General features: G+C 40.1%; 1 protein-coding gene across 9 annotated transcripts in view; it reads left to right on the plus strand.

Annotated features, from left to right (window-relative positions):
* ubr4 (ubiquitin protein ligase E3 component n-recognin 4) overlaps positions 1-12,551 on the plus strand; it is a 174,588-nt gene that overhangs the window by 153,042 nt on the left and 8,995 nt on the right. For all 9 annotated transcript variants that reach the window (XM_078238861.1, XM_078238862.1, XM_078238865.1 and 6 more), the window contains 8 exons: positions 1,608-1,798; positions 2,153-2,326; positions 2,583-2,682; positions 6,319-6,537; positions 9,327-9,440; positions 9,548-9,690; positions 10,941-11,066; positions 12,186-12,380. In XM_078238861.1, coding sequence (XP_078094987.1) covers positions 1,608-1,798; positions 2,153-2,326; positions 2,583-2,682; positions 6,319-6,537; positions 9,327-9,440; positions 9,548-9,690; positions 10,941-11,066; positions 12,186-12,380 — 1,262 coding nt within the window. The remainder of the gene's footprint in view (positions 1-1,607; positions 1,799-2,152; positions 2,327-2,582; positions 2,683-6,318; positions 6,538-9,326; positions 9,441-9,547; positions 9,691-10,940; positions 11,067-12,185; positions 12,381-12,551) is intronic.

Genomic DNA, 12,551 nt, shown 5'->3' on the forward strand with positions numbered 1-12,551 from the left:
TCACTTCCCTCATCCAAGTCATTAATATATATTGTAAGTAATTGTGGCCCCAGCACAGATCCCTTATTGCATATACCCAAAAAAGGTTACTTAAAAGATAAGAGCCCCATGGCATTTCAGGATGGCAAACTGTAACTAGTGGCACTCCACTAGTTACAGTTTGCCATCCTGAAATGCCATGCGGCTCTTATCTTTTAAGTAACCTTTTTTGCAATACTTTATCAAACGCTTTTTGGACATCCTAGCATATTATGTCTACTGGTTCCTCTTTATCTATCCTGCTCGTTGCCACCTCAAAAAATTCTAATAAATTTGTCGGGCATGATTTCCCCTTCACGAAGCCATGCTGACTTCGCTTGATTATATGATGCATTTCAAATGCTCTGCTATTACATCCTTTAAACGGACTCAGTAACGTTTTCCAAATGACTCTGAAGCAGAACCCCTAGTGCGCTTACCCATTGAGCCCGTATAGCTTCTGCAGGGAATGAAAGGCAAAAATAAAACATAAGAAAAAAGAATGAGGGAAAACAAATCCTTTTTTTAAGTGCTCCTCCGATCACAATTTCAGTTAAGGTTGGTATATGAAAAAGGTCTTTAGTACGCTTTTGAATGTAGTGAAGAGAGGAGGTAATCAGGAATAATGGGAGGCCACAATAACGACAGCTGAAAAAGACAGCATTTGATTGAATAAAGATGAGGAAGCAAGGAACAAAGAAGCTTGAGAGTGTGAATGGAAATGTAGGACTAAAGAGGTGGGGTGAGGACATGGAAATATACATTGAGGTGAAACTTTTTGGGGGGATACAGAAAGCCATTGCATTAATTGGTAAGGGAAATATGGACATTGAGCAAATAAAAACATAGAGAATGGTATACTGAATGAACAGCAATTAATGAAGGGTTGAGACAGGACAGCTGACAATGTGGACATAGGAGAAATTGTGGCCCCAAGTGATGAACGCATTGTTAACTTCTCTGACAGTGAGGATATTCTCAAGGTGGAAACAGACAATCTTGCTGAGTCTGCAGTTGTAGAAAACTTGGCTCAGGTTTCCCACCAAAAGACTTTGCACAAGGTTACAGTCAGGGAGGTTGATAGCAATAAGGGTAGAAGCACACAGGAGTGAATGGAAGCCAAAAGGCATGGCTTCAGTTTTTGCATATATTAAGTTAGAAAAAAGTTTGATGCATTCAGTCCTTAATATTGGCTGGCAGTTGTTCAATTGAGTAATTGCTCTGAAGAATAGAGCAAAGAGATGGAATGGTTAAAGCACGGCCATGGTGGCATCGCCATTTATGTGGAACAGTATGCTTCGATTCTGGTATTGCCAAGGGAAAGAATAGAGTAAGAAAGGACCAAGGATGGACCCCTGTGACACAGTGAGAAAAGGGACAAAGCCAGTATAGAATTCACTCAACTATCCAAACTCAAAGTTCATGAATTGAAATCATCCGGGCTGTTTAAGAACACAATTCACGGGACATAGAGATGTTTCTGTGCTTTAATTAACCCTAAAAGTTGACCATTATATCCTCTTTCTCTAGGTATAGAATTCTCTTGTGTGTAATAAAAGTCTGTAGCTAAATTTATCTCTTGCCACTAGGGTAACCTGCTGCTGACAGGAGACAAAGATCAACTGGTGATGCTGCTGGACCAGATTAATTCGACATTTGTCCGTTCCAATCCCAGTGTTCTCCAGGGTTTGCTGCGTATTATCCCATACCTGTCCTTCGGAGAATTGGAGAAAATGCAGATTCTTGTTGATCGATTCAAGCCCTACTGTAATTTTGACAAGTAAGAGACAGTTGTTGGCCTGTGATTGGTGATTCACACATATGAACATCTTGGAGCCAACCACTTTGACTCAATACTTTTGCAGAGCTAAGTAATTCACAGAAAGTGGAGGAGGAGCATTTAATTTGCCTGAATCAATGCAACTTTATGATGCATCTTCACTTTTGATTTAAAGTGATGTGAATAAGAAGACACTGTTTATGCTAAAATATTTAAACAAACAGATTTAAAAGTTATTCTGAAGGTTGGAGCATCCTGCCCAGCCTTGCTTCCCCTCACTTTCCAGTTTTCCCTGTGATTGTTATATTCACGGCCTTTCTCATTCTTTCTATCTCTTTGTTGTGCTGTTCTTAGATATGATGAAGAACATAACACAGATGACAAAGTTTTCCTGGATTGTTTCTGTAAAATTGCTGCAGGAATCAAAAACAACAGCAATGGACATCAGTTGAAGGAACTTATCCTGCAGAAAGGAATAACCCAGAATGCTTTAGAATATATCCGGAAACATATTCCAAGTGCCAAGAAGTGAGATTCATTTCACCAGTACTAAGTGTTTAAAATTGTTTAGTTTTTAGATGTGTCATGCGATATTTTGTGGGAAATTGTCGGGGTCAAAGACATGTTAATAGAAGGGTCCCTGTGAGGCTTTGTATACACCAGGAGGAAAGGCAGGGGTAGAGGTAATAGAAATATGTAATATTTGGAAAGACACTCTGTTCCTGATAACTGGCTAAGTAACTGAAACTCCAGTTTTAACATTTACACTGTTATCTGCTTATAGTCTTGATGCAGATGTGTGGAAGAAGTTCTTATCAAAGCCAGCTCTTCCTTTTATTCTCCGCCTACTACGGGGACTGGCTATGCAGCACCCTCCTACACAAGTAAGTTTTTATCTCTCTCATTCTCATCTCTCCCATTTATCAACACTTTCCCTGGCTCTTGTACATTTCCTGTTCTCCTAGGTTGCTCAGAGCAGGTAGCTATTTTGTGGAGAACTTGTCCTCCATAATAGGGTCTAAATTCAAGTAGTATGCTTATCTGTTGTGGGACAAATTTCATAAGTTCCCAAGCACGTCATCAAAGGATTAGCAAAATGAAAAAAGAATAATGTGCAGGAGATGTGACCTGGTGGCATTGGAAAATACTAGCAGCAGCCAGGCCTATGGCACCACACCTGGTTCTGCTGTAGAGCAGGGTCAGGCAAAGAGCAAGCGAGCAGTAGTAATAGGGGACTCACTAGTTAGAGGCACAGACAGGCATTGAGACTCCAAGATGGCATGTTGCCTCCCTGGTGCCAGGGTCAAGGACGTCTCTGAGCGGTTGCAGGACATTCTTAAGGGGGAGGGTGAGCAGTCAGAGGTCATTGTGCACATCGGTACCAATGACATAGCTGGAAAAGGGATGAGTCCTGAAGTGTGAATATAGAGAGTTAGGCAGAAGGCTAAAGTGCAAGACCCTGAGGATAGTAATTCCTGGACTACTGCTGGTGCCACGTGCTAGCAAGAATAGGAAGATTAGGCAGATGAATGCATGGCTTGAGAGCTGGTGCAGGGGGCATTTGTGGATTATTGGAATCTCTTCTGGGGCAGGGGTGATCTGTTCAAGAGGGACGGATTACACCTGAACTGGAGGGGGACTAATATCCTGGTGGGGAGATTTGCTAGAGCCACTCGAGAGGGTTTAAACCTTGGCAGGGATGTGGGACCCAAAGCAATAGGGAGACAGAAGAGAAGGTTGAGGACAGCACAGAAAGTTAATATTGAGGCCCTGGTCAAAATGGAGGAGGAGGCATCTGACTTGCATAGGCAGCTGGGATCAAGTGGATCCCTTGAAGAGTAAGGAGGGTGTTGGAGTAGAGTTAAGAGAGAAATCAGGAGGGCAAAAAGGGGACATGAGATTGAAGATGAGGCAAAGAGGAATCCAAAGAGCTTCTACAAATACAAAAAGGGCAAAAGAGTACTGAGGGAGAAAATAGGGCCTCTTAAGGATCAGCAAGGTCATCTATGTGCAGAGCCACAAGAAATGGGTGAGATCCTACATGAATATTTCTCATCAGTATTTACTGTTGAGAAAGGCATGGATATTGGAGAACTTGGGGAAATTAACAGTGATCTTGAGGAGTGTACATATTACAGAGAAGGAGATGCTGGAAGTCTTAAAGTGCATCAAGGTAGATAAATCCCTGGGACCTGATGAAGTGTACCCCAGGACCTTGTGGGAGACTAGGGAGGAAATTGCAGGTCCCCGGCAGAGATATTTGAATCATCGACAACTGCAGGTGAGGTGCCTGAAGATTGGAGGGGCTGCAGGGAAAAGCCTGGGAACTACAGGCCGGTAAGCCTAACATCTGTAGTGGGTAAATTGCTGGAAGGTATTCTGAGAGAGGATCTGCAGGTACTTAGAGAGGCAAGGACTAATTAGGGACAGTCAGCATGACTTTGTGAATGGAAAATCATGTCTCACGAATTTGACTGAGTTTTTTGAAGGGATAATTAAGAAGGTAGATGAGGGCAGTGCAGTCGACGTTGTCTACATGGACTTTAGCTCGGCCTTTGACAAGGTATCGCATGGTAGGTTGTTGCATAAGGTTAAAGCTCACGGGATCCAGGTTGAGGTAGCCAATTGGATACAAAATTGGCTTAATGACAAGACAGAAGGTGGTTATAGAGGGATTTTTCAAACTGGAGGCCTGTGACCAGCAGTGTGCCTCAAGGATCGGTGCTGGGTCCACTCTTATTTGTCATTTATATTAATAATTTGGATGAGAATTTAGAAGGCTTGGTTAGTAAGTTGTAGATGACACTATGATTGGTGGCATAATGGACAGTGAAGAAGGTAATCTAGGATTGCAATGGGATCTTGATCAATTGGGCCAGTGGACTGATGAATGGCAGATAGAGTTTAATTTAGATAAATGCAAGGTGATGCATTTTGGTAGTTCGAATCAGGGAAGGACTTACTCAGTTAATGATAAGGCGTTGGGGAGAGTTATAGAACAAAGAAATCTAAGGGTACAAGTTCATAGCTCCTTGAAAGTGGAGTCACAGGTGGATAAGGTGGTGAAGAAATATTCAGCATGCTTGGTTTCATTGACCAGAACATTGAATACAGGAGTTGGGACGTCTTGTTGAAGTTGTGTAAGACATTGATAAGGCCACACTTCGAATATTGTGTACAGTTCTGCTCACCCTATTATAGAAATGATATTATTAAACTAAAAAGAGTGCAGAAAAGATTTACTAGGATGCTACCGGGACTTGATGGTTTGAGTTATAATGAGAGGCTGGATAGACTGGGACTTTATTCCCTAAAGCTTAGGAGTGATTTTATAGAGGTCTATAAAATAATGAGGGACATAGATAAGGTAGATAGTCAACATTTTTTCCCAAAGGTAGGGAAGTCTAAAACTAGAGGGCATAGGTTTAAGGTAAGAGGGAAGAGATACAAAAGGGTCCAGAGGGGCAATTTTTTTCACATACAGGGTGGTGAGTGTCTGGAACGAGCTGCCAGAGGTAATAGGAAAGGCGGGTACAATTTTGCCTTTTAAGAAGCATTTAGACAGTTACATGGGTAAGATTGGTATAGAGGGACATGGGCCAAAAGTGGGCAATTGGGAACTAGCTTAATGGTAAAAACTGGGCGGAATGGACAAGTTGGGCTGAAGGGCTTGTTTCCATGCTGTAAACCTCTAACTAAATGGCCTCAGCTCCAATGGCATTTCAAGTCTAGGCCAGATGACCTCTTTCCAGCTCAAGCTGAACTGCAGCTGAGCAGTTGGAGTATATTGAATCTAATTTTTTCAAATTTGTTTTTATCTCCAACTAATTTTACTTTGGTTTTGAAGTTTATCAACAATATTTTGATGTGCAAAACTTTTTGTATTTGCAACAAAGTCAACATGTTTAAAAAAACAATTCAGAACAAAGGAAATTCTTGATTTCTCGAGGAATTAAGGGCTATGGGGAGAGAGCGGGTAAATGGAGTTGAAATCAACCATGATTGAATGGTGGAGTGGACTCGATGGGCCGAATGGCCTTACTTCCGCTCCTATGTCTTATGGTCTCTTGTGGTCTTATGGAGTTTGAAATTAACATTGTTATAAAGCAATATTCAGCTGTAAAAGAGTTTTCAATATTGTAACAACAAATGAAGATGCACCAATAATCGTTAACTAAGAATAAATGGCTCCTTCCGGGAGGTATTCATCAGAAAGACACTGACCACTAGCATTCAAGATTTCATTATTAGACTCCGTGATTTTGATATTACTAACAGGGACATCATCCTAGACAGCATTTAATTTTTTAAAAAGTCTCAGGAATGAACATTACACTGGAGCGCAGTAAATGTTGCTCAGAAATCAAGGTGGATGAAGGGTCAGCTGAAAGAGAGCATGTTGTGAATAGAAGTCAGGGAAGTGAAGTGCACCTGAGGCAATTGCTATAAACACTGGAGTCCAGACTTATTATGCCAGTGGCATCTTGGACTAATTTATCTCTCTCCCATTGTATTATCAGATGTTAATTGGAACAGACTCCATCACAAACTTGCATAAACTGGAGCAGGTTTCCAGTGATGAAGGCATTGGGACTCTCGCAGAAAATCTACTGGAAGCACTGCGGGAACACCCAGAAGTCAACAGGAAAATTGAAGCAGCACGAAAGGAGACACGAGCAGAAAAAAAACGGATGGCAATGGCCATGCGGCAGAAAGCACTGGGCACACTTGGAATGACGGTAAACATTGAAACTTGTTTAATAAAGTGCATGATACTAGGCCGTGCATGTGCGTTAGGACCAAAACTTGTGCAAACACCTAAATAGCCTATGTCCATGTTGTAATTTCAATATAATCCTTTTTGCCAACCCTTTATTTCCCTTTACTTCATTTGCCTTTCCAACCTGTTCTTAAACTCTGACATCATCTCTGCTGCAATCACTAATGTGAATCCCCATAATAGGCAGTATCTGAGTGAATTGCATTGTACTCTCGTGACTTCTTCATCCTAGTCCATGGGCTCCCAAAATTGCACATGCAACCCCACTTACTGGCATTTAACTCCATCTGCCATTTTTTTTCCTATTCCACCAACTTGTCAAAATTCTTGTGTCATTTCCTTTAGTCTTTGGAATTATTTATTGTGCTTCCTGTTTTAGTACTTTCTGCAAACTTGAAATACCACATTGCTGTCCACAGTAATCAAATGTGGCCCCTTGAATACTTTGGAGCACTACTACCCATTTTCAATCCTTGAGAAACTTCCCTTAACATCTACTCATTAATTCCTCCATTCTTAGCAGTTTTTAATACAGTTTGCTACCCTTCTAACTCCATATCTACATGCAACCTTCTGCAATAGTTTTCTCAGTATCAGCTTTGGCTCAATGATAGCACTCTCATTTCTGGGTCAGTAGATTGTAGGGTCAAAGACTCATTATAGAATTTGAACACACAATCCAGGCTGACAGTTCATTGCACTTTCATTTGAGATGCTAAAATAAGATTCTGTTCAACCTTTTAGACATAAAGGGCACTATTTGCAGAATGTTTGGGGGCTTCTCCTGGGGTGCTGGCCAATATTTATTGCGAGCCAATGTCACTCAAATTGTTTAATTGGCCATTTATATCATGCTGTTTTGCCCACATTAAGATCTATTCCACCAATTTGTCAAACTTGCAGTTTCCTTTGGTCTCTGGAATTATTTATTGTGCTACTTGTTTTAGTATTTTCTGCAAACTCGGGGTACCACATTGACTGCACAGTAGACAAAAGTGGTCCCAGACCTGAATATTTTGGAACACCTTGAGGTCATAAGAGCTGCTTCACAATTGCAAGCTTATTGGTCCTCCCTGGGTGCCTGTGCCTTGTCGACAGCTTTTTGAAAATCCTGAACATCACACCTATTGAATTTCACCATCTGACATATCTGGCACCTATTCACAAAATTCGTTCAGGTTTTCCAAGAAAACCTCCTTTCTGAAATCCATGTTGGTTGCTTTTAATCACTTTCTCATTATTTGGAAATGTTGTAATGTCATTATAGTTTAAGAATCCAAATTTCCATTACCATACATAAATTAACTTGCCTGCACTAAATTGGGTAAATGCATATTATAGAGTTCACTTTACAGTCCTCTGACACACACTATATCATTTCTAGGGATCTCCACTTTGCCTTCCCCCATTTCTCTCAGCATCCTTAGAGTTATCCTGCCAGGTGTGTGTGCACTTTTAAGTCAACTAACTTTTCTAAACTTTTTTTTGGGTATGAAAGATTGTTACAAAAATGGCATGGATCATTACAATTTGAGCTGTTTGTGTTTTGTGAGCAGAATGCCTCGGGCACGCCATGAGCTTCCTCTTTTGCCACTTGTATAATTTTAAATTGGCATATTATTAGGTGAGCCATAAAACAAGTTACAATCAAGCAAACAAATCTAACTTTACATGTACTCCAGTACATAACTATGTTCTCACCACACCGGTATTCATTTTAGCTCTCAATTTGATCCTTTGCCAAAGCGCAGTCATCTGTATTTGTGCATGTGTTGCTGATATTTACATAATAGTTATTGGATTCACTTGCAAGTGTTGCAGCCCACAGCACTTATGTTGCTGTACTAACAACATAATTTACAGTAACTTTATTGCAGTGTTAATATAAGCCTATTTGTGATACTAATAAATACATTTTAGCAACTTCAGAGTTGTACCAAACCTTGCAGATGGTGAGAGCAGTGTCTGCTCAACCACTCTCATTTTAAGAATAAGAGCTGATGATTGTGAAATGGATTACTTCTGTAGGAAAACCGAACATAACCAAGGTGCAATGTTCACTCTGTATGGCAATTACATGGAAGGGTGAAACCATGATCAGACAAGGGACGAGGCTAGCCCATTGCACTGGGGGTGTGCTGGCACCTGTGACCCTGGTTTCCCTAAGCTAGGGTAAAGAATCAGGGTAACCAATGAGGTAAAACCAAGGCTTTATCTGACGCAATTTTTAAAAGTGATCTAGGCCTCTTGGCTAAGATGAAGCATTAGATCAAGCCCGTTAGAGGGTACAATGCCTCAGCTTGGATCTTGTTTGATCGAGCCCAAGATGGGACGCAAAGTCTTGTCAGCTTGGATCTTGTTTGTCCCTCGTGGGGACCATGATTGGACGTGATTTGAATTGGCTTTTTGATTAGAAATAAAGTACCGAAGGATTACAATTTTTAAAAAAGGCAATGATTGAAGGTGTCCACTTTGGAAGCAGTGCAGCAAGAAAATCAAGAATGAAGTTGTTACTTGGTAGAAAAAAACTAATAATTATAATAGCACTTGTTCAATTAATAATACATATTTTAATTGGAAAAGCTGCACAGCAACTTTAAAGCAACCCCACAGTTGTGAGAAAAGACATCTAAAAGTGGACTTGCTACTAAGAACACGCTGTTAAAGGTGGTTGCATCTTATCACAGAATTCGCTTTTGGACAACTTAAAGTCTTTGCATTTATGTTTTACATATTCTTTTTAAACAGACCAATGAGAAAGGTCAGGTGGTCACCACAACAACATTACTGAAGCAAATGGAAGAGCTTATTGAGGAACCAGGTTTGACATGTTGCATTTGCCGTGAGGGTTATAAATTTCAGGTATGCCTACTTTGTTCAGAAGAAATGTAGTTGCGTGTAGCTTCATGATATTGATGCCTGCTTTTTTAGCAATCATAAAAGAATGATCCTTATTTTCTCTGTTACAGCCAACCAAAGTGTTAGGAATTTACACCTTCACAAAGCGCGTCGCTATTGAAGAGTTTGAGAACAAACCACGGAAACAACAGGGATACAGTACAGTCTCTCATTTCAATATTGTCCACTATGATTGTCACCTTGCTGCAGTAAGGTATTGGTAACCCTACCCTTTTTTGCCATTGAGATTGCGATGTTTTGATAAATTGAGGATAGCTATTTCAAATAATGAGCGAGATGGTAACTGCAGGGCATAAATTTGAGAGCATGAATTTTCAGGCCACCAACAAAAGGACAAAAAAAAGTTCGGACAGATTTCTAACACAGTGGGTTGTTAGAATATAAAATGTCTAATCACCAGTGTTGGAAGCAGAATCCATAAAGATGCGCAAAAAGGCAAAGGATAACCATTTGAAAAGATTCTGAAGAAAGGGACTAATTGGAGTGGCCTTCAAGTCCCTCAAAGTTGTAGCAACCTTTGTGCACTAATTTAGTAGCATAACATTTATTTGAAGAATGCTGTATTTTTAAAAATATAAGGGAGCAGAATTTTATGTTCTTGTACTTTGGAGTATTGGATCATTTGAACATAGCAAATACATGACTAATTGCGTGGGGAGGAGTGATATTGAGGCAGCGCACCTTGTTTACTGTGGTTTAAACTAATAAACAAGTGAGTTCCACCCTTTCAGTTATCCTGGATTCGCTGCACCTAAGTAATCAATGCAGGAATGCACAACTTCCCAAAGTAATTGGGAATGGAGAGAAGGCAGGGTTTGCGGAAGGCATTTGGTATATCAAAACTCATCCTTTTTGTAAATGAACTGTATTTTGGTACTGTACATCACTGTACTTGTATTTTATAATCATTAGAAAGGTTATTTTTACAGATCTTGTTTGAAAGAAATATTCATATGAAAAGATTTATCCATACTAGCATAGTGAATGGTTTTATTTACTCCCTGCTAAATCACCCATGACATGGTTCAGAGGTAGTTTGGAGTTGGATTGGAGATTTTTAGTTTTCAGGTGGAATTCTCTTTAAGTTTACCTCCTTTAAAGCCATTGCTCAAGTACTTCATAAGAACAGGCAAGTCAAGATAATTATACCTTTTTGCATAGTCCTGAGTACAATTCTCGCTTTGTAAATTACAGACTCTGGATCAGGAAATCCCAATATTAAATGACTGGTTTTATTTTTTATAAGATTTTATTTCTGTAACATAATGAATGGTTATAAAATAGGTGCAAGAGTTAATTATATATAATTCCCATATTTCTACTTAAGTCACACTGATTTACTAAAGGGTAGTACTAACCCAGCGAGATTGGTTTCAATAATTTGTGATGTAATTTACATAATTACTGATGATTTGGCTAACTTTAGTGAGTTGTTCCTTTTAGGTTGGCCCGTGGTCGTGAGGAGTGGGAAAGCGCTGCATTACAAAATGCAAACACAAAGTGTAATGGATTACTTCCTGTGTGGGGTCCACATGTCCCAGAATCAGCATTTGCCACATGTTTGGCAAGGTAAGAGACTTAATTTAAGCACAAAACGTAAACTGAGATCTTTCTTTCTGAAATATTCCCTGTAATTTATACCGGGGGAGTGAAGAACCCAGAAACTGAATAAACAATTGGAAATTTGCTGATTTCACACATTGAGGGGCGGGGATGTAAGAAAATTTGCTCACGGTTGCAAAAACCATAGGAAGACATAGTGAGGCTGACAGGATGGGCAGTTCATTGCAGAAAATTGTGAAGTTTATATATTATGTAAATAAGAATAGGCAAAGAAAATAAGTATTATGTGATGAGCATTTAAATGGAGGATGTTGGCAGAGTGTTTGCTGTTACATGTACATCAGTTATTTTTAAAAAGGCAGTTGGAATCCTTCATTTATTTGGAGGCAGAGAATATAAAAGCAAAGAGAGAATTTGTTGAACTTTTAAAGATCTGGAACTACTACTTTGTCATTTTGGGCGTCTCATTATGGAAAAGATATAAAATAAAGAAATATGCAGCTTAAAATAACGAGGATTTGAACCAAAGAATCCTACATTCGATTGTCTAATGACATTTTCCAAATCTTCCTTCTATTCTTTTTGTTATAATTTTAAATTTATCCCCTCTCATTACTTTTCCGCCAAACATTGGAAACAGTCCAGGTGGACTTGAAACTGGGAGTGTTTCAGATCCGACTTTTAGACCCGTTCTCAGGTGCCCCCATACACACTCTGCCTACAGAAATATCAGCAATTCTGAGTCGTGCTGCAGAAGTCCATGGGCAGAGCTTAACATGTCCAAAACCCTGCAGCTCCAATCGGAGCCTTCAACTGCGCAGCAAAGAAAATGATAGAATGCGGCTCCCCTGCCATGTTCCTCCCTGGCCGGCTAATGCCTCCCCCTGGCCACCACAAACATTGCCCCACCCCTTATTCCCCTCCCCTCCCCCCCCCCCCCCCCCCCCGGCCACCCAGACCGATCGCGGGATTAGACAAGGTAATGCACAAAGAAGACCATGTAGTCTTGAGTCAAATGACTTGTTTCTGTATTGTACAATTCAGAGGTGCATTCAGATGTTAAGCATGGTAGCCAAGTTCCTTTGTAGTGTACTGTATATTTGATTATCTTGTTTCTGATTTTAGACACAATACATACTTGCAAGAGTGCACAGGCCAACGTGAACCCACCTACCAGCTAAACATTCATGATATTAAGTTACTCTTCCTGCGTTTTGCAATGGAGCAATCATTCAGTGTTGATACTGGTGGAGGGGGCAGAGAAAGTAACATCCATCTCATCCCATACATAATGCATACAGTCCTTTATGTTCTTAATACGTAAGTATAGTAAATTTCTCATTGAATTGTAACTGCTTTATGAATTGCATGGACATTGTGATGATACTGTGCTATTGATATATTTTATATTTTTGTGGAATGTTTTAAAGTTCATTTTTTTTCGACACGGAGTCGGTGTGTTTGGGAAACATAGCTCGGATGCTGGAAGGC

The sequence above is a fragment of the Mustelus asterias genome, chromosome 22, assembly GCF_964213995.1.
Source record: "Mustelus asterias chromosome 22, sMusAst1.hap1.1, whole genome shotgun sequence".
Lineage (NCBI taxonomy): Eukaryota > Metazoa > Chordata > Chondrichthyes > Carcharhiniformes > Triakidae > Mustelus > Mustelus asterias.